We start from the raw sequence: 26,312 nt of genomic DNA, 5'->3' as shown, positions 1-26,312 counted from the left end.
AAACCCAACACCCAACCCCAACCAACCAATTTTCCCTTGCAACCGCTGCAATCGTGTCTGCCTGTCCCGCATCGGACTTGTGAGCCACAAACGAGCCTGCAGCTGACGTGGACTTTTTACCCCCTCCATAAATCTTCGTCCGCGAAGCCAAGCCAAAGAGGAGGGTGCCTGGAATTCTTTGCCAGGGTTTGGTGGTAGAGGCTGGAACAATAGGGGCATTTAAGAGACTCTTAGACAGGCACATGGATGGAAGAAAAATAGGTAGGAAGAGCTTCGTTTTTTTTTGGTAGGAATATATAGGTCATCACAAAATAGGCCTGTACTGTGCTGTATGTTTTATGTTCCTTCCCGATGGCAATGGGTCAAAAAAGGTTTAGTGGGCAGGAGAAAGGTGGGGAACGAGGAAGGGTAGTTGATTTAAATTGCACCTGTTTTAATGCCAGAAGCTTGTCAGATAAAGTGGATGAACTTGGCCCATGGATAAGGATTTGGCTGGGATGTGGTGACCAGTGCAGAAACCTGGTTAAAGGAGGGGCAGGACTGGCAGCTCAGCGTTCCAGGGTAAAGATGTGTCAGGAGGGCAGAGGTGGGTTGTGGTGTCGTTGGTTAAAAAGGGTGTCACGGCAGTGGTCAGAGGTCGCCTAATGAGGCAATAAGGGGAACAAGAAAGGCATGATCACCTTGTGGGGCATGTCCTACAAGCCCCCAAATATCAGTGGGAATGGGAGAAGCACTGCCAAACCAGGGCCATCTGTAAATTGGAGGAACAACACCTAAAATTCCATCTGGGCACTCTCCAACTGAATAGCATTAATGTCGACTTCTCCAAGACCACTCCCCGTTCTCCCCCATCCCTCTATCATCTTTCTTCCAGTTCTCCACTCCCTTCCCTCTCAATTCATAGAGCCATCTCCCCCCCACCCCATTTTCTATCTTGTGCCCTTCTTCCTCTCTTGCCCATGGGACTGTGCCCCCCACCCCCCATCATGTTGTTCAGATGCCTGATGACTTTTTCCCATTCTTTTATGAAGTGCTCAAGCCTGAAATGTCGGTTATGTTTCTTGGCTCCAAAAGGACACTGTTTGACCTGCTGAGTTTCTCTAACATCGTGGTTTAACTTATGCCAGGAGATTGTAGTTCAAATAAGGTTGTCACGGGCTGGGACTTGAACCTTCCAAATATTGACTGGGAAGTCAGAGTGTGAAAGGTTTAGACGGCCTGGAATTTGTCAAATGCGTTCAGGGAAGTTTCTTCTGGCAATATGTGGAGAGTCCCACAAGGGAGAGGGCAAGTGAATGAAGTGTTGGCTGGTGAGTCTTTGGGGGCTCGTGACCATTGATCTATTAGGTTTTAACCCCATTAGGATAGAGACATGGATAGTAAAAACACCAAAATGTATTTTCATCGGCCATAAAAATTCAAAAAAGGTATGAGAGCAGGAGCTTCAATCTTTATCTGCAGAGACGTGGGAAAAGATTCTTAAACCAGTTAATGCCTCATCAATGTGGGCTTGACCCTCCCTTATTCAAGGTGGTATATCCTTCTTCCTCTGGCTGTCTATCCCGTAGGGTGACGATGGTTCCTTTTGGTCAGTTTGTGGGGTTTAATATGAGGATACCCCACTCCTCAGAAAAGAGCAGCATGTGCGTGCGTGGATTTTAGGTGAGCAAGAAGTTGCACAGGTCCAGACCCACCCTCTCCCAGATCTAGCGGCATAGTGAGGTCTAGGGGAAGCTCTGTTGCAGTGAACGATTGGACCAAGCTTTGATGCATGGGATGCCCTTCCCGCGCTTCACAGCATGTGTTTGCTCGGTGGCTGTTGAACCCATGGGAGGGTTGGCTCGCCCTTTGTCAGGTCTTGTTTTTCATCCTGCAGGGGGTCTAGCCCACCCTTTGCACCAGGCAAGCTGGGCGGGGTGGGGGGGGGGCGGTTTAGTCACCTACCATGCGACAGGTAGTACTGGGTTACATGGTACAAGTAGCACTGGGACGAGTAAAACGTAGGTCTAAGGACGAGCTTCCCCGTATTTTTCTTCATTTTAATCCAATCAGTGACAGGTGTAATTCGCAAGTGGCCTCATGGATTCGTATGTTTTGGTCCTGTCTGGTTCTGGAAAGATCTCTTTGGTCCCCTTTCAGTAATTCGTGCAAGTGATTTACACCCAAATCCCTCAACCGCTCTTTTTGGAGTTTTAGGACCGGATGTAGGTCATTGTCCGGCTTCTGCTCATTGGGTGATCAATTCCAATACGCTAATAGTGAGGTGAGCAAATCGTTTTATATGGAAGGACCCCACTCCACCTACTATAGTCCAGTGGTTTTCTCAAACCACGGCCGATTTGAATTTAGAAATGATTAGAAGTGATTCTTCTATTAAACCTGAAGAAACCCATTCTTTTCAAATCTTTTTATTAGGAAACTATCAAATAATACAAAGAGATCAGGATTAATGTACGCAGACACCAAGTAGTGTGTGTAAACTGAACATCCCAACCTCTTAAAGGCCAAGCACGAAAAAGAATCAAATTTTATGACAAAAATATCCCCTACTAAAACAAAAGAAAATAAAAGTTGGGCAACCATATTAAACAATTATTTTATTGTGAACTCCACTCCTCGACACTCAAACAAAAGTTGAGAGGATTTGGAAAGGATCGACTTGCATCAAATGAAAACGTTGACTAAATGGCCTCCGTGTTTCTTCAAATTTAACCGAAGGGCAGACAGAACCACTTCTAATTTTTTTTTCCATTGAAAGGTGGTAGGGGGTTTAGGGCCTTTAAATCTGAAGAAGCTCGGTGCCCATTTCATATAATAGAAGTTTGAACGTTTTTCTCTTTTGGAGTAGTTGTTCCCTTCCTCAAGCCATCAAATTTCTCTTGGGGGTGAGGACCAAGCTTCTTATGTCTGATGAATGATGTTCCAGGGCTTTCCAGTGCTTTTTTGTTTGTGTTGCTTTTGTTTCTCGGGGTTTTAGTATCAATCGCCCAAAGACTAAAGTTGCCGAGTCTGAAGGCTTTTATTTGCAAGAGACGGATGAGCGTCCCAAGGTTGGTCGCTCACACAGATCCGGACTCAAAGTGGGGGACAGGCTTGTGGCATGACAGCCTTTATGGGGTAGGAAGGGGGAGGAGTCACAAGCCAGCCAGTGAGAGCAGGGTCGACCAGGAAAGGTCGTGTCATTTACAGATGACGAATATGTACAATGGTGGTTTCACCACAAGTATAATGTGACCTTTTTTTTGACTATGTGTGGGGGTATTTTTCATTGGTTCTTGAACATTATAATCTTGTCAATCATGTCTCCTTATTCTCTCTGTCTACTGATTGCTTAATTTTATATTAAAATTCAATAAAAAGATTGAAAAGGACTAAAGTCCCTTGCTGCCGTTCTGGGATTCGAACTTGTTCCTCTGGGTCAGCAGGCATTCTTGCTGCTATCCTTCTTGCTGCTGTGGGGCGGCACACTTGGTGCAGTGGTTAGTGCAATGCTCTAACAGCGCCAGCGACCGGGATTTGAATACGGATCTGTGTGTAAAGAATTTGTACATTCTCCCCGTGAGTTTCCCTGGGTGCTCTGGTTTCCTCCCACCATTCAAAAACATACCTGAGGTTGTAGGTTAATTGGGTGCAATTGAGCGGCGTGGGCTCATGGGCTGAAAGGCTCCATTATGCCTGTCTAAGTTTAAAATTAAAAATATAAGCCTCATAGTGAAGAGACCCAGATAGAACTTCCCTGCTGTCTGATCTTCTATTTATCCCCCGGAGGAACCCCCTTGACGTTAGGCTGAGAGGCAGCACCCCCTGACAGCCCAGGATGGCGTGTCCTCGAGTCCAGAGCAAGTCCTGAAGTCTCAGCAGGGCATGTTGCAGGGTTGCTCTGCTTGAACCCTGGAGCTCACTGAGAGAGAATGAATCGGGTGGAGGGGGCAGAGGTCATCTCCAAACTCCCAAACTGCTCCTCATTTCCACGCAGTCCAGTGAGACGGCTCCTCACAGGCTGTTCAGCTCCTCCTTGTCCACTGCTGACCCACCCTGCAAGATCAAGGCTGATCTTACACCTCAGTCCCTCTCGCCCGCACTAACCGGTAAAAGGATCTTTGAAGGATTCGTGCCCAGTTACAGAAACTCCAAGATTTGGTCAGGTTGATGTTTATTTTCTCTCTCTTTTTAAGGTTGCCTCTTCGACGGAAGCCTCTGCTCTCATCAGGAACGCTGCGTGACCGGTGAGTCACATCCTACTGCATTCTTGTTCCCACTGTCGACTGTACTTCCTCTCCCACTGGTGCTGCTTCACACACTGAATTCATCCGCAAATTCTATCAAATAACAGAATGTTTCTGGGTTTGGGGCAATCATATGTTCGCAAATTACAGGTGTAAATGCCATTTGCACCCTCCCATTACCCACCCAGGAGCAGGGGCCCCACAGGTCAGGCACAGAGTGAAGCTCCCTCCGCACCATCCCATCACACACTCCCAGGGTCAGATACAGAGTGAAGCTCCCTCCGCACCATCCCATCACATACTCCCAGGGTCAGATACAGAGTGAAGCTCCCTCCACACCATCCCATCACATACTCCCAGGGTCAGATACAGAGTGAAGCTCCCTCCACACCATCCCATCACATACTCCCAGGGTCAGACACAGAGTGAAGCTCCCTCCACACCATCCCATCACATACTCCCAGGGTCAGACACAGAGTGAAGCTCCCTCCACACCATCCCATCACATACTCCCAGGGTCAGACACAGAGTGAAGCTCCCTCCGCACCATCCCATCACATACTCCCAGGGTCAGATACAGAGTGAAGCTCCCTCCACACCATCCCATCACATACTCCCAGGGTCAGACACAGAGTGAAGCTCCCTCCACACCATCCCATCACATACTCCCAGGGTCAGACACAGAGTGAAGCTCCCTCCACACCATCCCATCACATACTCCCAGGGTCAGACACAGAGTGAAGCTCCCTCCACACCGTCCTATCCACGTTCCAAAGGATAATACAAGTTTGGTTCTCTATTGCAAAGGTTGTTGCTGATCCGCCATTAGGAGCTCACTACTCAGCACCAATCTATGTTCACATGTACCTTCCCCTCATATGATGCGCAGGAGGTCAGTAAAACGGCCAGTCAGCATTTAATCCCAGACGGCAGTGGGCTTGAAACACCTGGTCGTCAACCACTATTCACTGATCTGATATCTGCTCAGAATCATGGTTCGATGAAAGGAGCTCATTCGGGGATAGGAGAGGGTTGTTTAATCCATGGATCTGGAATAAGTGGGCACGGTCTGTTCGTCTTGGTCCCCCTTGTGACCCCTGTCTATTGGTGACCAAGCTGGCTGTATGACTCAGTCTGCTGATCCCTCCCCAATTACTGTTCTCAACACTCAGCTTCTAAAGAGTTCTTCTCCTGGGGAGTGGTTTCAAAAGGACGACAAGGAAGTGAATGGTGACAGCCTTTTTACCAGGGGAAGAGAATCAATCTAAAACCAGATCACGCCTCACCCCATTGGTTGGACTATGTTTCATCTCTCTCTTTAAACCACTTCTATCCACATATCTGTCTAAATGTCTTTTTAAATGTTGTAATTATACCTTGTTCTACCACTTCCTCGAGCAGTTCATTCCATAATAACCCACCACTCTCTAAATTAAAAAATTATAAATATTTAATTTTAGACAGATAGCACTGTGACAGTGTGACGAGCCCAGAGGACCCCAAACCCCAGCACCAATAAGAAATTCACCAAGACAAATGGTTACTTAAACAAAAGTTGCTTTTAATTATCTTTAAACCTAAAAACAGGATCAAACTCTCACTTATCACCATTAACTTAATCCCCTTCTAATTCTTAGCACACGTGTATGTAATGTGTGTGTGTAAGTTCAGGAAAGTTCTTTGTTTCACAGTCCAATCTCACTTCTCACTCCTCCAAGTTCATCGGTACCAGGCAATTCTTATACTGTGCACAGAATTTAACATTTATGAATTTTCACCAGACTCGGGTGCTTAAAGGTAAATGGTGACCGCTCAGGAAGGTTCTTGTTGGTTTCAGAGAGAGATTTGTTGCTTGTTTGACAGACATAAACTAATTTCCACTGATCAGTGTCTTACCCCATCATGGATTTTCCAAATAATAACCTCTTCTTTCAGGTCACCACAGAGTTCCTCTTGTTACCCCCATCTCAGGAGAAACATTCCAGCCACCCCTGTCCTTGCATGGACAACAAGGGTCCCGAACAGGCTAAACCCAGAACCTGTCTCCAAAACGGGGTCCCCCAATAAGCCCACCATCCCGCAGCCCCAACCACCACGGCAGAACTGACCTCTCTCTCTCTCTCTCTCTCTCTCTCTCTCTCTCTCTCTCTATGTGAAGAAGCCAGCTCATCCCCTCCTCTCTCTGCTTACAAAAACCTCTCCCGAAGCTCCAAGCCCAATCCCTGAAAGGCCCCATCAGTATTTCTGAGCCTGGACTCTATTGCTCAAACACAATAGATCAGCATTCTTCATTGCTTCTGCAAAGTCAACCAGAGCCTCAACGTCCAGCTTCAGCAAAGCTCCTGCATTTCAAATGAGATGTCTTTTTTGAAGTGACCTACACTAAACCCCCACAATCTATATCTTTAAAAGACATATTTATCTACAACAATAATAACATAACAACAGGTCCTTTCAGCCCATGAGTCTGTTACATCCAATTACACCCCATTGACCTACAACCCACGGGACATTTCGAATGGCGGGAGAAAACCCACGCAGACACGGGGAGTACGTACCAACTCTTTACAGATGGCGTGGGATTCGAGCCCCGGTCCCGATCACTGGCACTGTAATGGCATTACGTTAACCTGCAAAAAGTCACCCCTCTCATCCCCTTTAAACGCTTCTTAGGGACACCAGAAACAGGAGCAGGAGTCGGCCATCTGGCCCGTTGAATCTGCTCTGCCGTTCAACAAGATCATGACCGTGGACCCAATTCCGCAACCTGCCTTTTCTCCTTTAATGCGTTTGCAGCTTTGCTGAGCCAGCGGGAGGTGCAGATGATGGGGTGCAGGGAGGGGCTTTGGGGCTATGATGGCCTGAGCTCCCTTCACAGCCCTCTCCCGTTTCTTGTGGACTTTGGTGGAGTTTTCCCATCCCAAGCTGTGTTGCATCTGCACTGGCTACTTTAAGGTATATAACAGAGACACAAAAACCTCCCTCCAATCTCGCCCATCCTTGGGCCTGTCTGAGAATCCTTTGTACATCCCTGTTGTACCAGCCTCCACCACGACTCTTGGCAACGCATTCCAGACACCCAGAATCAGAGTTTATTATCGTGAACAAGTCATGAAATCCTGGGTTTTACGGCAACATCATTGTGCAAAGATTCATATTATGACCATCTTACAACATTACTATAAAAAATAAAAATAATAGAGCACGAAAATTGAGGCCGTGTCTGTGGTTCATCATCCATTCAGGAATCTGGTGGCAGTGGGGAAAAAGCTGTCTTTGTGCCGCTGTGGGCTCATCTTCAGGTTCTTGTACCTTTTCCCTAATGGTCGCAGAGTGAAGAGGGCATGGCCTGGGTGGTGGGGGTCTTTGAGGATAGAGGCGGCCTTTTTCAGACACCACCTCATGTCGATGTCCTCAATGGAGTGAGGTCTGGTGCCTGTGATGTCGCAGGCCAAGTTAACAACCCTCTGGAGTTTATTCCTGCTCTGAGAGTTGGCACCTCCAGTCCAGGCAGTGAGGACCAGCCAGAATGCTCTCCATGGTCCACCTGTAGAGGGTTTACAAGGGTCTTCGATGACTTACCGAACCTCCTCAAACACCTCACAAGGTACAGCCGCTGGCAAGCCTTCTTTGTGATTGCATTGATGTGGAGGTTCCAGGACCACCCACCCCTCCCAACCCCCCTCTAAACTACCCCAAAAGAAAGAAAGAAGAAAAAGAAGAGGCAATCAACTAACATGGTTTGGGACAACACCATCAATGTATGGGAAAGAAAATATTAGTAATTTGATTGCATTAAATTAAATCCAAGTTTTAACCAAAAAGGGATAAATTAGTTCAAGGGAATGCAAGATCTCATTTCTGCGTGCCATCTTTGAATACGCAAATTAGTCTCATTTTTCCAAGTAATTGCGAGACATTTTCTCGCTGCAGCTAAAGCCAGTCTCAAAAAGGCCATTTGAAGTTTATCTAAATTAACTCAATTTTTTAATCTAACCTAGTAAAAATATAATAGGATCAAGTGAGATTTTAAATTCAAACATAACTTTCAAAAATTCCTTAATTTTGCTCCAAAAAGGTTTAACCGTCTCACAGAAACCAAACCGATTGTAAACAAAAGAACCCACTTCCTTATGGCATCTAAAGCATAAATCAGAGGAAATATATTTCCTTAATTTCTCCGGAGTCAAATATAATTGATGGATGAAATTGTAATGAACCAATCGATACCTTACATTTACAATTTTAGTCATACTGTCCTTATCCTGAGAAATAGATCTCCGCCAAATCTTATTCACAATTCAATCGAGGTTTATAAAGCTCTGGTTTAAGCATTTTATTCTGTAATAAAGCATATATCTCAGATATAAATCCTTTCTTGCCACCATCAGTAAGTAAACTTTCAAATTTAGACCGTCTAGGTAGCTTTGAGGTATCCCCAAAATTGTTCAATAACAATGCTTTAATTTGATAATAAGAAAAAAAGAGCACCCGGGAATTTGACCCTTTCCACTACTGAGCCACCACTCTGAGTAAAAAAGAAAACTTACCTCTAACATGTCCCATAAGACATTGGAGCAGAAATAGCCCATTCAGCCCATTGAGTCTGCCCCGCCATTTAATCATGAGCTAATCCATTTTCCCACTGCCCAGCCATAACCTTTGATGCCCTGGCTAATCAAGAACCCATCGATCTTTGCCTCAACTACATCCAATGACCCGGCCTCCACAACTGCCAGTGGCAACAAATTCCACAGATTTACCGCCCCTGGCTGAAGAAATTCCTCCCCACCTCTGTTCGAAGCGGACGCCCTTCAATCCTGAAGATGTACCCTCTTGTCCTAGACTATCCCACCAAGGGAAACAACCTTTCTACATCTACCCTGTTTGTTTCAACATTCAAAATGTTTCAATGAGATCCCTCCTTGTTCTTCAAAATTCCAATGTGTACAGGCCATGAATTGTCAAACGCTCCTCATATGACAACCCTTTTTATTCCAGAATCATCCTTGTGAACCTCTGAGCCCTCTCTGACATCAGCACAGTTTTCTTAAATGAGGAGCCCAAAACTGCTCACGTGGCCTTATAAATTTCCCCCACTCATCATAAACAGATGTCCTCTGATATTGTCCATTAGCACCCCAGGAAAAAGGTGCTGGCCATCCTCTCTATCTGACACCCTCATAATCTTGTTCACCTCAATTTAGTCACCTCTCATCCTCCATCACTCCAAAGAGAACAGCCCGACTCAACTTTTCTTCAGAATACTTGTTCTCCAATCCAGACACCATCCCGGTAAATCTCCTCTTCACCCTCTCCAAAGCTTCCACATCCTCCCTGTAATGAGATGACCAGAACTGAGTGCAATACTCCCAAGTGTGGTCTCACCAGAGTTTTATAGAGCTGCAGCATTACCTCACGGCTCTTGAACTCAATCTCCCGGCTAATGAAGGCCAGCGTACTATACGCCTCCTTGACTATACGCCTCCTTGACTATACACCTCCTTGACTATAGAGGTGCATCAGATCATGAGGAAAACAGGCAGTGTTGGTCTTTTTCCCAAGGTATAGGTGTTGAGGAAATACAGGTTTAAAGAGAACATGAGTGGCCATTGTTACAAGCCCAGAGGACCCCAAAACCTAGCAGCAATAGATATTCACCAAGACAAATAGTTACTCAAACAAAAGTTGCTTTTAATTATCTTTAAAAATGAAAACAGAATCACACTTTAACTTATCTCTATTGACTTACTTAACCTAACTTAACCCCCTTCTAATTCTAAGCCCACGTGTATGTGTTGTGTGTGTGTAAGTTCAGAAAAGTTCTTTGGTTCACAGTCCAATCTCACTTCTCATTCCTCCAAGTTCACTGGTTGCAGGCAATTCTTATACTGTGCACAGAATTTAACATGTATAAAGTTCACCAGGCTTTGGTGCTTGAAAGGTAAATGGTTACCACTCAGGAAGGTTCTTGTCGGTTTTCAGAGAGAGATTTGTTGTTCCAGGACACACACAACTGATTTACTTCCATCAGCCACTTCAGTGTCTTGCTGAAGAAACTTGCCCCCTCAGGGTTCTCCAGATGATAACCTCTTCCTTTCAGGACACCACAGAGTGCCTTTTTGTTTTCCTTATTTCAAGTGAATCATTAGTTAGCCAGTCCTCTCCTCTTGCATGAAATACAAGGGCTTTGACCAGGCTGAACCAAAAACTCACAACCCATCTACCAAATGGGGTTTTCCTCAAGCTTGTCAGCTTGTCCTGTTCCAGTCCCAGTTGCTGCTGCTGAACTGTAGAACTGAATTCTCTCTCTCTCTCTCTCTCTCTCTCTCTCTCTCTCTCTCTCTCTCTCTCTGTGTTTGAAAATCCACATTACCCTCTTAGAACAGAAAGTTCCCCTCCAGACTGAATGTGGCTCCTACAAGCTCTTTCATCTCTTGCCTTTTTGTAAACAACAATCTGTTAGTGAAGTCTCTTGTGCACTCTTCAAAGCTTTTGCAAAGGCTCTGAGGCCCCGACATGTCTAGCTTGAGCAGAGCTCCAGTATTTTAAACAAGATCTGTTTTAAAGTGTTTGTATGTGACCTACTCTAACAAACCAAGAGGTCGAGCGGCCTCTTGAACATTGCCACCATGAATTATTAGTTGTAGAAAGATTTACTAGGATGTTGCCCAGACTTCAGTTACAGAGAATGGTTAAACAGGTTAGGGCTTTATTCCCTGGGAGCGTAGAAGAATGAGGAGAGATTTGATCAAGGTATTTAAAATTATGAGGGGGACAGACAGAGTAAATGAAGGTCAACTTCAGTGAGATACAAACCAGAGGATGAAAGGAGAAAAGTTTTGGGGGAACATGAGAGTGGTGGGAGTGTGGAACAAGTTGCAGGCTCAATTTTAACACTGAAGGAAAATTTGGGAGGGTAAGTGGATGGGAGGGGTGTGGACTGGGTGGAGGTAGAATAATAGTTTGCAAAAGAACGAGGAACTCGGCAGGTCTCGCAGCATCCATGGGAGGTAAAGATATACCTGAGCCCTTCTTCCAGTGTATATGCTGTCATGTTCTATGGGCGAATCACTGGCAGTAGGTTGACTGGTGACGGAAGAGAAGGGTATAGACTGGGCTGAGGAATGTCACTCTCAGCCATAGCCTCATTGGTTCATGCAGGACCAGCTCCCCCATGTATGTGACGTGATTGGAGGTGCCCCTTGGCCTAATTGGTCCCTGAACGGGCGTCAGATAACGCAAGAGGAGGGGGCGGGTTCTTGCGACGCAACATTCCTATTTTCAGTGCTGGCGGTGAGGATGTTCTCTGCGTCACTGGGGCTGACTCACCCTTGCAGTGGGAGAACAATAATGAAATGGGGGGGGGGAGCAGAGGGGAGAAGGCAGTCTATCGGTGTCGGGAGCGAGAAGCTCTTGGGGGCGGGGGTCTGTTAGTGGAAGTGTGACGAGACGGATCAGATCAGGCGCTTGTGCGGGCTGGAGAGACGAGCTGTGTGGAGAGATGCAAACTGAGGTTATACGTGGGCTCTGTCGCTGTGGCAACAGCCAAGAAACTCGTCAGCTCCGTGTCATCAACGGACCTGGTCTAGAGTGTGCATTGAGAGAGTCAGCTGTTACTGCATGTGAACAGTCTCCCTGCGTCAGTTATCCAAACGCTTTGCCTTTTGTGGTTGTAGTACAGCCAAGAAAATAAATTGTAAATGAGAACTTGGAACAAAAAGGAGATGATTGTCATATACATTGTGGAGTGTGCAAATGCAACCAAAATTCTTACTTGCAGCAGATGAATAGGTATTTGTAAAGACAAAAAATCTATAATAGTAAATTTAATTGAATTAATACATTAATGAAGAAGAAAGCCCGCCAGCCCCTCCACTTCCTCAGGGGTTTGCAGAGGTTTGGTCTGACACCAGAAACCCTGGCAGATTTCTGCAGAGGTGAGTGAAAAGTGTGCTGACCGGCTTCATCACGGTCTGGTACAGGGGACACCAACACCCCTGTGTATAAAGCCCTGCAAAAGGTAGTGGACACAGCCCAGGACATCACAGGCAAAACCCCTCTCCACCATCGAGAACATCTACGGGGAACGCTGCTGTCGGAGAGCGGCAGCAATCGTCAAGGACCCACCCCACCCAGGACACGCTCTGTTCTCGCTGCTGCCATCGATGCCACAAGACTTGCACCACCAGGTTCAGGAACAGCTGCTACCCCTCCGCCATCAGACTCCTCAACGGCAAACTCAATCAACTCGTTTCAGGACTCTTACTTGTGGACTTTATTGATTTTATTCTCTCTATACTGCACAGTCAGTTTCTTTACATTCATTACCTGTTTACATTTATTTGTGTACATTTTTTTCTGCATTACCAATAAGTGGTAATTCTACCACACCCACAGGAAAAGAATCTCCGGGTTGTTTGTGATGTCCTGCATGTACTCCAGCAATACTCTAGCTGTACTGGAACCCCAGCTGTTCACAATTTACATTAATGATCTAGATGAGGGGATTGGATGTAATATCTCCAAATTTGCAGATGACACTAAGCTAGGAGGGGTTGTGTGCACGGAAGAGGGGGTCAGGAAGCTCCAGTGTGATTTGGATAAATTGAGGGACAATGTGGATAAATGTGAGGTTCTCCACTTTGGTAATACACACCGGAGGGCAGATTACTATTTGAATGGCAATAGATTAAGAGATGGGGAAGTGCAGAGAGACCTAGGGGTTCTTGTGCACCAGTCTCTGAAGGCGAGCATGCAGGTACAGCAGGCGGTTAAAAAGGCAAATGGTATGTTGGCCTTCATATCAAGAGGGTTTGAGTCTAGGAACAAGGATACCTTACTGCAGCTGTTCAGGGCCTTGGTGAGACCCCACCTGGAGTATTGTGTGCAGTTTTGGTCACCTTATCTAAGGAAGGATGTTCTTGCAATGGAGGGAGTGCAGAAGCGATTCACCAGGCTGATACCTGGAATGGCAGGAATGACTTAGGAGGAAAGATTGCGCAAATTGGGATTGTACTCGCTGGAGTTTAGAAGATTGAGAGGGGATCTCATAGAGACCTATAAAATTCTGGCAGGACTGGACAGAATGGATGCAGATGAGATGTTTCCAAGGATGGGAAAATCCAGAACCCGGGGCCATGGTTCGAGGATAATAGGCAAACCATTTAGGACCGAGATGAGGAGGAATTTCTTGACCCAGAGGGTGGTGAATCTGTGGAATTCATTGCCACAGAGGGCAGTAGAGGCAGGTTCATTAAATCTATTTAAGAGGGAATTAGATCTATTTCTTCAGTATAAGGGTATTAAAGGTTACGGAGAGAAGGCGAGGACGGGGTACTGAACTTTAAGATCAGCCATGATCTCGTTGAATGGCGGAGCAGGCTCGAAGGGCTGAATTACCTACTCCTGCTCCTATCTTCTATGTTTCTATGTTTCTAAATCTAAAAAGGACACATACTCAAAAGGGTAGATAATAAATATTCACAGTAATCCTAGTGTAGTGAAGCACGCATGTCTGCAGACTTGACGAAGGGTTCAAGCCCAAAACGCTGGGCAATGTATCTTTGGGAAGGCTGTGTGTTCCTAGGCCGTCTGATTTCAGAAGGTAAACAGGTTCAGGGACTGGTCAGTACTTGGAGGGGAGACCGCCTCGCTACACCAGGTGCTGTAGGTTTCTGTGAGGGGGTGCTGGACAAAGTGGAGACTCTCTGTCTGCCTCATGATTGGCAAAAGTTAAAGAATTTCATGTATGTCACACTCTAAATGTAATATTACATGACAATAATGGAACCTTTCCCTTTACTTTTGTCTTCGCTGTCTAAAGGACACTGTTCGATCTGCTGAGTTTCTCAAGCTTTGTGTTTTTACTTCAACTGCTGTGCCTGAGGACTCTCATGTTTTACTACTAAAGTGTGCAGACGCTCTGATTGTATTTATAAGCACAGAAATGCTGGAGAAACTCTGCAGGTCTCGCAGCGCCCATTGGAGGTAAATATATATACAACTAACGTTTCGGGCCTGGTCCTTGAAACATTGGCGATGTATCTTTACTTCCCATGGACGGGTGACAGAGAGTTGTGAACTTGGCCAGCGCCATCAGTCTCCACTCCATTCAGGACATCTACAAGAAAGCAGCTTCTATCGTGTGTTCTTCAGTAGGGATGGCGATGTCCATAACTACTGCCCTCGGAAAATCATGAACGAAGAGGTCTGGCTTGCAGAATGTTCCCGCTGTCAGGGTCCTGGGCTCCTCCAGCACCTCGTCCCCCTCATCAGATGGATCTCACCAGAAAATGGGCTACCTGATTATCCTCGCATGGCGTGCATGGTGAGTTACAGCACGCACCTGCGTGACGTGGTGCAAGAATTCAGCAGCTGTGTTCAAACCACAGCAATGACACCTCCTGGATGACCTCGACCCCTCCAGACTTTGGTCCCCAGAGTGTTCACCTGTAGTTGAATGACTTGAAAAAAGAGGCAGGGGGAGCACTATGTCCAGTGTTTCGAGCCAAGATCTTGTTTCCCGATTCACTTTAATGCCTTGGTGATATGGACAGTCCAGGTTGGTCGCAAGTGCAGATGTCCAGGCAGTCATAGCGCCCACTGAGTTACCTATGATCTTCCCCGGCCGACTAAACCGCAAGATGGTCTTTGCGAACTCCAGTAGGTCAACCATGATTCAAAGAACTGGATTGGTCGAGGAGAGCATTTTCTCCAACCTTGACGTCTTTTGGATGGGGATCGAAGCCGCAAGTGACGCGAAACCTAACCCGCCATCTTTCACCCACAGATGTGTCCTTCGGGAGCCGCAACCAGGTCCGGGTGGCTGCGCGAACTTGCTCGTCAAGGCCCTTCAAGGTGTTCTAATGGGCCAGTCAGAGGCCATTCCCTCTTCACACTGCCACCATCCGTAAGGAGGTACGGGAGCCTGAAGACGAGTACCCAACGGTACAGAAACAACTTCTGCCCCTCCGCCACCAGATTCCTGAACAGACCCTACCTCACTTTTGTCTTTTTTGGCACTAATTAATGTTTTTAAATCTTTTATTTACTGAATTGAAATGAATCGGCATTTTCCACCTTGTTCTGCAAAATCCTGCTGCTGTAAAACAACAAATTTTGTGACACGTGTTCATGACAATCAACCTGATTCTGATAGAACCATAAAACATTATGGCACAGAAACAGAACCCTTCGGCCCTTCTAGTCCGTGCTGAACCATTTTTCTGCCTCGCCCCACTGTCCTGCACCCAGTCCATAGCCATCCATACCTCTCCCATCCATGTACCTGTCCAAATTCTTCTTAAATGTTAACATTTAACACGTTAACAAGTTCTATTGCATCTAAAGCAATGGAAGCCCGGAACATTGAGCATCCAGTCCTACCCCTCCTACAAGCAAGTTTCACTATTGGCTTAAGTCCACGCTCTAAGCTCGTCTGCCTTTCCTCCAACACTCCTTACATTGAAGTAGATGCACCTGAGAGCATTATATCCACCACGTGCCACTCATTGACCTCTAACGGTACATGTAATTTTCACATCAACCCTCCTCTACTCCTCTCTCTGCTCTGGCACTCTGGTTCCCCTCCCACTGCAAATCTAGTTTAAACCCACCGGAGCAGCACTAACAAACCCTCCCGCAAGGATATTAGTCCCCCTCCAGTTCAGATTCAAACCTTCCTGTCGGAACAGGTCTCACCTTCTCTGTAAGAGAGCCCAATTATCCAGAAACCTGAGGCCCTCCCTCCTACACCATATCTTTAGCCACATGTTAAGCTGCATTATCCTCCTATTTCTAACCCAGTGGTTCTCAGCCTTTTTCTTTCCATTCACATCCCACTTTAAGTAATCCCTGTGCCATTGGTGCTCTGTTGCTTAAGGTGGGATGTGGGTGGGAAGGGATGGTCGAGAACCACTGCTCTAGACCCAATTGTTACCAAAATATTTTGCTTGAGAAAAATTGTCATTTGGCCTATTTCCTTTGGAGGTCTGAAACCGTGCACATAACGAGTCAATGAGGGACGATTAAAGCAGTGGTTTTCAAACTTTTTCTTTCCACCCACATCCCACCTTACTAATCACACAGCACCGATGGCATAGGGAATACTTAAAGTGTGTGAAAAAGATTGAGAACCACTGACCTATGGCATCGGGATTACTTAAGGTGGAATGTGAGTGGAAAGAAAGTTTGAAAACCACTGATTACACTGAGGGACAAGTAGGAGCCATCATCTTCAACCTTCTCCCTGTTTAGGAGGCTGAATTCCGAGCATTGCCACCAACCCCACTGCCATACCCCAGTCTCCATTGACTCAGATCTTGAAGAAAGGGATCCATATGCCTTTGTCTTCAAGATCACCAATAAATCCTTCTAGCTGACACATAACAATCCACTGAGGGTAAGCTAGGGAACATGGGTTAAGGGTGAAAGGGCTACTGTTCTAACCTCACTAGCACGTGGCACGGGTAGCAATCCTGAGATCACTACCCTGGAGGTCCTGTCCAACCTAGCGCCTAACTCCCTGAACTCTCCTGGCAGGACCTCCTCACCCTTCCTACTCTCATCATTGTTACCTTTCCAGACCATGATACCTGGCTGCTCACCTTCCCTCCTGAGAATGCCGTGAACTCGATTTGGGATATCTTGGACCTTGGCTCCAGGGAGGCAACATACAGTCTGGAATACTCGATCTCTTCCACAGAACCTCATCTGTCCCCCTAACTATGGAATCCCCTATCACTACAGCTGACCTCTTCTCCTCCTTTCCCTTCTTAGCCACAGGACCAGACTCTGTGCCAGAGACCTGATCTCCGTGGCTTGCCCCTGGTCGGTCCTTCCCCTCCCCATCAACAGAATCCAAAATGGTCTACTTGTTATTGAGGGGAGCGGCCACAGGGGTGCCCTTCCCTGGCTGCCTGTTCCCTTTCCCTCTCCTGTCTGTCACCCATCTACCCTCCTCCTGCCTCCTCGGTATGATAGTGTTGTAACTTGTAACTTCTGTCTGTCACCCCCTCTACCTCTTGAATTATCCATGGAGTTCCTCCAGCAATTGATGTGAATGCTCGTGCAGACAGTCCGCTTGTGGTGACAGTGCATTTTAACGTGAACTGAGAGCAGAACAGACTCTTCATTCTCAAGTGTCCGCATCAAGCATGATGCCCAGTTTAAACCAAAGGTCTGCTGCTTATTCGTGTGTCTGTCTACAAGCCTCAGAAACACTACTGTAATATCTGCTTCCACCACTTCTCATTCCAGGCACTCACCACTCTATAAAATAAATAAAAATTGCCCACACATCTCCCTTAAACTCTTTCTCCACCCCCCACCCCATGTCCTCTCGTGTGTGATATTTTCACCCAGTGAGAAACTACTCTCACTGTCCATCCCATCAATGGCTCTGATAATTTTTTATAAGCCTCAATCGGGTCTCCCCTCAGCCTCTGACTCTCTCCAGAAGAAACATCCCAACTTTGTTCGGCCTCTCCCCATAGGCCACAACCAGGCAGCATCCTGGTTAACCTCCTCTGCCCCTCATTCCAACCCCTCCACGTCCTTCCCGTAATGGGGCGACCAGAATTGCATGTAGTCCTCCAAGTCAGGTCTTTACAAGGTTGAAACAGCTGGAAGATGATCTCCTGACTTTTGAGTCCACTCAGCATACTATACACATGCCATTTATACTCGTGTAATAGTCAACCGCCCCCCACGTTTTTTGGCCTAAAAATCATATGACCCATGTAAATGTCAACCCCACCTATTTTTTTAAGCCCCAGCAGCCCACCCAGCCGGGCTCCTGACGCCCTGACCACCCACCCATCCGGGCTCCTGACGCCCTGACCACCCACCCATCTGAGCTCCCGACACCCCGACCACGGACCTTCACCTGCTCATCTGAGCTCCCGACGCCCCGACCTTCATCCGCCCATCCGAGCACCCAATGCCCTGACCACGGACCTTCGCCCCGGCCGCCCGCCCATCTGAGTTCCCAATGCCCCTCCTCACCTACCTATCCCGTGCTCCTGATGCCCTGAACACAGACTTACCATCTGGTCCCAGCCATCTGAGCTCTCAATGCCTTGAATGTCGCAGGTACAAAATATGACCTTGCGTAAAAGACCAAAATATTGGTCCAAAAAAGCTTGACTATTACACGAGTATATACTGTACGATATCTCCACATTGGTGCCTTGAACTGTATACATTCCCCTTACTCGTGGACGGATAGTTCCTCACCCCTCGGCTGCATGAACTGTTCCACTGGCAGGCGAATGAGTGCGCAGTTAGATTCGAGATTCCTTTATGTACAGAACATGTACTATTACATGATTACCTTCTGTCTGCCAAAAGGCACCATTAGCGTTACCTGATGCCCCTTACAGTACGAGAGAAAGAGAAGCAAAAGAGAGTCCCTTCAGATGCATTGAGTGTCCGTGGATTTTCCTCCAGTGCTCACACAGCTGCCTTGGCTCCTGTTCAATCCATCGGCCGCCTAAGCTCCAGATTCGAACCTCCGACACGATCAGGAAGCCTTCAGCACCCAAGACCCTTCAAGACCCCTTCTGGTACTCAGCACCCCCTTGAATCCCGGTTCTGATCCCGGTCCCACGAGCCTGTCTCCAGCAGCCCTCAGCCCGTGCAAGTACCTCAGCCGTTGAGCCCCTCACTGGTCCACCACCATGGTTACCTTTCCTGTAGGGTTGTCTCCTCTTCTTCTCCTCAATGTTGGGTGGGGGGTTTTCTCCCCATTTCTCCCCGAGACTGCAGGCCCTTGTGGTATATCGGCGCCAACATCCTGGGCACAGTCCCCACGCTTACAGGATTTAAAATTTTTTTAAAAGTTGGCTCCTTTAACAGAACTGGCCAGTTGGACCCCGTTGGAGCAGTGATGTGCCTCCGCTCCCTGCTCTCCCAGGTCCGCACCAGTGGTAGAGCTGCTGTCCTCAATGAGTTAAATAGTCCCCAGGAAAACCAGCAAGGTTGACCAGAATCACAATTTATTGTCATGAATGTCACAAAATTTCGTTGATTTGCGGCAGCGTCTTAGAGCAAACATTCATCTTAACCACCTTACAAATAAATAAAAATAATGCGTGAAAGTCAAGGTGAGGTAGTGTCTTTGGTTCATTGATTATTCAGGAATCTGATGGTGGAGGGGAAGAAGCCGTCCTTGTGCCGCTAAGTGCTCATCTTCAGGCTCCTGGACCCTTTTCCTGATGGTAGCAGAGTGAAGAGGGCATGGCCTGGGTGGTGGGGGTCTCTGAAGACACCGCCTTTTGTAGATGTCCTCAATGGAGTGAAGTCTGGTGCCTGTAATGTCTCAAGCTGAGTCAACAACTCACTGCAAGCAGCTAGAATACTCTTCACAGTACACCTGTAGAGTAACAAAACTACCTGACCAAGTGATGCAGGTAAATTCAACACAAGCTGACAAGAAGAGGGAAGGTTTATTTTGGGAGGAGTTTGCAGGGCCTGGTGGAAGAAGCAAGGTGTATGGCTCAGGGTGTTTCTGGAGAGTCCACCAGGGCTGCATAGTTCACTGATGCTCCCTCTATCCAAGACCATGCCTGTCGAGGGGGGAAAGCCCTGCAGATGCTAGCATTCCAAAATAAAAACAGAAGCACTCGGCAGGTCAGGCAGCATCTGCGGAAGGGGAAGCGAGCACTTCCCCCAGTGGCTCTGGGGATCTCCCCCGAGTGCTCTGGATTCCATCAGCCCATTGAGCGTGCCCCGCCATTCCATCATGACCTATTTTCCCACTCAGCCCCACTTCCCTGCCTTCTCCCCACAACCGTTCTCCCTTTCACTCCCCAAAGACATGCTGGGCGGAGGGTTAACTGTAAATCGGCACAAGTTTGTGGGAGAAAGGTGGAACCTAGCAGCAGTCATGAGAATATCGGGAGAATTAGATTGGATTAATCCAAATTGGTGACCCGCTCGTGTCATCTTCCAGTCGGAAACAAGCCTTTTGACCCATTGTGTCCATGTCCTCATTTAAGTACCCACCTGGAAGGCTAGAATGGCTAAAGGACCATGGGGCAACCTTCTGGCCCAACATGTCTATCTCAACAATTGAGCGCCCCACCTGGATGGTCGGTGGAGCCAGATCAGCCATGATCTGACTGAATGGCAGGGCAGGCTCGACGGGCCAAATGGCCAGCTCCTGCTCCCATCTCTGGTGTTTTAATCAGATCTGGGGTGCTCTGCCTGGAAGGGCATCGGAAGCTGTTTCAACTAAAGTTTTCCACGAAGTGCTCTGAAGCAAGTGTTGGAGGAAACGGGAGTGAATTGAGCAGTCTATTCAAATGAGGGGCAGAATGGCCTCCTCTCCTGCAATTAAAAAAAATATATATATTTTTTTCCGCTTTTAAATTTTGACGCCCAGCACGAAAACAGGCCCTTCCAGCTGATGGGCCCGTGCCGCCCAATTAACCTACAAACCCAGTAAGTTTTGAACAGTGGGAGGAAACCGGAGAACCTGGCGGAAACCCATGCAGACACGGGGAGAAAGTACAAACTCCCTACAGGCAGCGCCAGATTGGAACCCTAGTCGTTAGTGCTGTGACAACGTTGCGCTAACTGCTACGCTAACCGTGGTTACCTCCAATTCGTGGGAGCTTGGTTTGCTGCCCTTCATTGTAAAGCACTTTGGAAGGTCTACACTCAGGACAGCAAGTCAAACAGAAAAGTCTGCAGACACTGTATTACCGTGCAATGCAGCAGTGCTGGAGAAACTCAGCAGGTCCTGCAGTATATATAGGTACACGCACAGTACAGAGCGTGTAGTCATCACGTACATACATAAAAATATAATTAAATATTTTGGGATGATTTACTCTGTCCAATCTCCCAACCTGTGGGAAGAAGCTATTCCCCGCCATGGCGGTCCTGATGGTAATGGGCCAAAGACCCTGTGTGCTGGATGGATAGGGATTCTTCGATCACTATTTAACCAGCACTCCCGGTGAAGAGAGGAAAGTGAGATCCCAGTGATCTTCTCAGCCGTTTTGATAACCCCCTGTATTGACTTCTGGTCTGATGCTTTTCAGCTACCGCCCCATACAACGATGCGCCCTCTCAATCGTGCTCCTGTAAAATGTTGTCAAGATGGTTACCCCATCTTGCCTTGCCCTCCTCAACTTCTTTAGGCACTGCTGCGCCTTCCTGACTCATGAGGAGGTGTTGTGGGTCCAGGATAGGTCATCTTTTATATGCATGCCAAGGAACTTTGTGCTTTCCACTCTCCCCACATTGATGTGTAACGGAGAGCAGTTGAATTTCATCCCCCTGAAGTCCACAATCATCTTTCCAGACTACGCCTTCCCCTCTCCGTGTCTGTAAAGTTAGCCATGAAGTGTTAGATGCAGAGGCAGTTGAGATAATGTGTTTAAATGGAGATTCATTTTCTTTTGTCCAGATGGACTCTTCGGGCATTGTCAGGATGCCTCGCTGCCAGTCAGGATTCAATATGACGTGTCCCCTCCTGTCCTGGGTCGACTGTGGGAGGTGTTGAGGCAGCTATTGTTGCAAGGTAGGACCTGTGCTCCTCCTAAAACCATTCACACTGTGGGCTCCCAGGGGCTGTACCCATCTCACTCACACCCAATATCTGGAATCCCAGGGGCTGTACCCTTCCTGCTCACTCCCAGTGTCCAGAATCCCAGTGACTGCCCTTCCTGCTCACTCCAGAATCCCAGGGGCTGTGCCCTTCCCGCTCACTCCCAGTGTCCGGAATCCCAGGGGCTGTACCCGTCCTGCTCACTCCCAGTGTCCGGAATCCCAGGGGCTGCCCTTCCTGCTCACTCCCAGTGTCTGGAATCCCAGGGGGTTCTCTTCCCGCTCACTCCCAGTGTCCAGAATCCCAGGGCCTGCCCTTCCCGCTCACTCCCAGTGTCAGAATCCCAGGGACTGTACTCATCCCACTCACTCCCAGTGTCTGGAATCCCAGGGGCTGTACTCGTCCCACTCACTCCCAGTGTCCGAATCCCTGGGGCTCCCCTTCCTGCTCACTCCCAGAGTCCAGAATCCCAGGGGATGCCCTTCCCGCTCACTCCCAGTGTCAAGAATCCCAGGGGATGCCCTTCCCGCTCACTCCCAGTGTCCAGAATCCCAGGGGATGCCCTTCCCGCTCACTCCCAGTGTCCAGAATCCCAGGGGATGCCCTTCCCGCTCACTCCCAGTGTCCAGAATCCCAGGGGCTGTGCCCTTCCTGCTCACTCCCAGTGTCCGGAATCCCAGGGGCTGTACCCATCCTGCTCACTCCCAGTGTCCGGAATCCCAGGGACTGCCCTTCCCGCTCACTCCCAGTGTCCGGAATCCCAGGGGCTGCCCTTCCTGCTCACTCCCAGTGTCCGGAGTCCCAGGGGCTGCCCTTCCTGCTCACTCCCAGTGTCCGGAATCCCAGGGGCTGCCCTTCCTGCTCACTCCCAGTGTCCGAAATCCCAGGGGCTGCCCTTCCCGCTCACTCCCAGTGTCCAGAATCCCACGGGCTGTGCCCTTCCTGCTCACTCCAGAATCCCAGGGGGTTCTCTTCCCGCTCACTCCCAGTGTCCGGAATCCCAGGGGCTGCCCTTCCTGTTCACTCCCAGTGTCCAGAATCCCAGGGTCTGCCCTTCCTGCTCACTCCCAGTGTCCGGAATCCCAGGGGGTTCTCTTCCCGCTCACTCCCAGTGTCCAGAATCCCAGGGGCTGCCCTTCCTGCTCACTCCCAGTGTCCGGAATCCCAGGGGCTGTACTCGTCCTGCTCACTCCCAGTGTCCGGAATCCCAGGGGCTGCCCTTCCTGCTCACTCCCAGTGTCGGGAATCCCAGGGGGTTCTCTTCCTGCTCACTCCCAGTGTCCAGAATCCCAGGGGCTGCCCTTCCTGCTCACTCCCAGTGTCCGGAATCCCAGGGGCTGTACCCGTCCTGCTCACTCCCAGTGTCCGGAATCCCAGGGGCTGCCCTTCCTGCTCACTCCCAGTGTCCAGAATCCCGGGGCTGTGCCCTTCCAGCTCACTCCTAGTGTCCGGAATCCCAGGGGCTGCCCTTCCTGCTCACTCCCAGTGTCCGGAATCCCAGGGGCTGCCCTTCCTGCTCACTCCCAGTGTCCGAAATCCCAGGGGGGTTCCCTTCCCGCTCACTCCCAGTGTCCAGAATCCCAGGGGCTGTGCCCTTCCTGCTCACTCCAGAATCCCAGGGGCTGTGCCCTTCCCGCTCACTCCCAGAATCCCAGGGGCTGTACCCGTCCTGCTCACTCCCAGTGTCCGGAATCCCAGGGGCTGCCCTTCCTGCTCACTCCCAGTGTCCGGAATCCCAGGGGGTTCTCTTCCCGCTCACTCCCAGTGTCCAGAATCCCAGGGGCTGCCCTTCCCGCTCACTCCCAGTGTCTGGAATCCCAGGGGCTGTACCCGTCCCACACACTCCCAGTGTCCGAATCCCAGGGGCTGCCCTTCCTGCTCACTCCCAGAGTCCAGAATCTGAGGGTACAGCCCCTTCCTCCATGTACAGAATTTCGAGGGGATCCAGTCCCTTCTCATTCATTTTTTCAAATCCCTGTGTCTTCATTCCAGACTCTCTCAACCCCTCCCCATCCCTCTGCCACACTCCCCATCACACAGGCCCCCTCTCACCCTCTTAGTCCCCATCTCTGCCTCCTTCTCTCTCTGCCCCTCTTCCCCCTCTCTATCCCTTTCCGTGCTTTCTCTCCCGCCTCTCCGCCTCCCTACCCCCATCCCCTTCCCCATCTCCGCACCCTCTACTCCCTCACCCGCACCCCCCCCCCTCAGCACCCGCTGCCCGTCCTGAATGCTTTCCCCTTCCCCCTTGTCGGACGACCCCTGGCAGCCTGGACCTGCCGTGATGGATTGAGCTGTCGGATTTTCCTGCCGCGCTTGTTCCAGCTGCATCGGGACCTCCTGGCCACTCTTCCCCACCCCCAATTCTCCCATCCTGCCTTCTCCCTTGAAGCCCTGACCGCTCCCTATATGAGTGCGCTTCACTCTCAGAGTCCGCTGGGAAGAGAAATCCTCGGAGCGATTTATGATGAAAGACATTTATTGCCCCTTGTGGTTTTCTGCCACGTCACGAGCCGGATCCCTCGAGCCTTCTTCCCTTCTTCGTGATTGATTTTCTTTCTGTTTATCTGAATCTTTCAATCCTTCTGCTATATTTTTAGGGTTGTCATGGCGAGATGACATCACGCAGTATGTGATTGCCATGGAGATGGAAAAGGTCCCAAAACTCCACCTCCAGCACCGACTGCCTGCTGTGACAGGAGATGAGAGGTAACAGTGGACCAGGGGTGGGGGGAGGATGATGGGATGCGGGATGCAATGCCCAAGGCAGATCACAGCTCCTCGCCCCCCACCCCCACCCCCCCGCCCCGATCCATGACAGCCTGAATCCCCTCCAGTGCACGAGTAAGCCTGCAGATGCTGTCAAAACACAGCGCTGGAGAAACACAGCCGGTCAAACAGTGTCCTTTATAGAGCAAAGATAAAGATCGTAACCATCCTTTCGGGCTTGGGCCCTTCGTTAAGGTGCAGGAAAATGTTGTTCTCTTGAGAGGCGTTTTGCTCACCCCTTGACGAGGGGCTCAAGCCCGAAACGTCGGTTATGTAACTTTATCTTTGCCGCGTAAAGGACACTGTTTGACTGGCTGAGTTTCCCCACCGTTACATTTTTTGCTCCTCCCCAGTGCACGATGGGTACTGCCCAAAGACCAGCCCCACCCCCGGCTGATGGTCAGTCGGGAGGGTAACGCACTCCCCTGGTGGCGTCACTGGCAGGGCGTGCACCCTGCAATCGGAAAGAACCGTGCATTTGCAAAGCACTTTGTGGGGCAGTCTCATGGGGATTCTCAGTCAACACAGTTGTACAAAATGCGATGGCCATCTGGTGAATCACAAGTTTAAACAGACGCAACTGGTGAAATCAGCTGAAGGCTCAATAGATCCCAGGGATATCAAGCCTTGGGATTCTTTAATATCTGTTCTACCAAAGAGTTTAACAGGTGATCCCAATGAGAGTTTATTCAAGATTCCTTTATTGTCATGTAATTGTACAGAACACATGATATACTTGAAATTGCGTCTACCTGCCGTAAGGCAGACAAAGAGTCCCCATTAGTGTCGCCTGGCGCCCTTACAGAACGAGAGAAAGAGAAGCAAAAGAGAGTCCTTTCAGAATCACCGAGTGTCCGTGGATTTGCCTCCAGCCGCTCCTGCGGCCTCTGCAGCCGCACAGACTCCTGTTCGATCCATCGGATCGGATCCATTGCCGTGTATGTGATCATTTTAAAATTTAGACATGCAGCACAGTAGCAGGCCCTTCTGGCCCACGAGACTGGGCTGCCCAATTAACCTACAAACTCAGTACATTTTTATCGAGGGTGGGAGGAAACCGGAGCTGACGTGGGGAGAACGCACAAACTCCTTATAGGCAGTGCCGGATTCGAATGCAGGTGGCTGGTGCTGTAACAGCGGCGTGCTAACAGTGATGTGCTGCCCCCATCAATTGGGAATATTCGGAACTGTTACACGCTGAAAAGGTTTCCCATTTAATTTTCAATATTTGGAAAGCTCCCTGCATCGGTTGTGGTTGACACTGAGGAAAATCACTGGATTCGAACCCGGCAACCCCAACATATTATCCTAAAGATTGTACTAACTACAGATGCACAGAAATTCTTACCTGCTGCAGCTGAGAAAGTGCTTGTTTTTTTTAAAAAAGCAATGAAAAACCATCATGGAGTTAAACACAAAACTCTGCAGACGCTGGGGTCGAGTGGAACACACAAATGTGCCGGAGGATCTCAGCAGGTTGTGCAGCGTCCGTAGAAAGTAAAGAGGAACCAATGTTTTGCACCTGGGCGCTTCTTCAGGGTATGAGAAATAAATAGGCAGGCTCCCCGCCAACCTTGTTATTCAGGCGCCTGCCTGCTTTTTGCTCCTACCTGAAACTTCTAATAGATGCTGCATGACCTGCTGAGTTTCACCAGCACATTTTGTGCACTGCACTAAAACATAACTCTGGCAGATTAATTAATTGAATTGAAAAGATGACTTAATAAAGGGCTATAAGATTATCAAGGACTCATAGTGTT

General features: G+C 48.8%; 1 protein-coding gene across 4 annotated transcripts in view; it reads left to right on the top strand.

Annotated features, from left to right (window-relative positions):
- ptprna (protein tyrosine phosphatase receptor type Na) overlaps positions 1-26,312 on the top strand; it is a 200,868-nt gene that overhangs the window by 31,023 nt on the left and 143,533 nt on the right. For all 4 annotated transcript variants that reach the window (XR_011356867.1, XM_069935964.1, XM_069935962.1 and 1 more), the window contains exons 2-4: positions 4,176-4,226; positions 21,646-21,759; positions 24,384-24,492. Coding sequence is in view for 3 of the 4 variants with exons in the window: in XM_069935964.1 (XP_069792065.1) it covers positions 4,176-4,226; positions 21,646-21,759; positions 24,384-24,492 (274 nt within the window). In the remaining variant the exon portion in view is untranslated. The remainder of the gene's footprint in view (positions 1-4,175; positions 4,227-21,645; positions 21,760-24,383; positions 24,493-26,312) is intronic.

The sequence above is a fragment of the Narcine bancroftii genome, chromosome 4 (genome assembly GCF_036971445.1).
Source record: "Narcine bancroftii isolate sNarBan1 chromosome 4, sNarBan1.hap1, whole genome shotgun sequence".
NCBI classification, from domain to species: Eukaryota; Metazoa; Chordata; class Chondrichthyes; order Torpediniformes; family Narcinidae; genus Narcine; species Narcine bancroftii.
The sequence above is the reverse complement of the archived record's forward strand: the minus strand, read 5'-3'. Positions and strand labels throughout refer to the sequence as shown.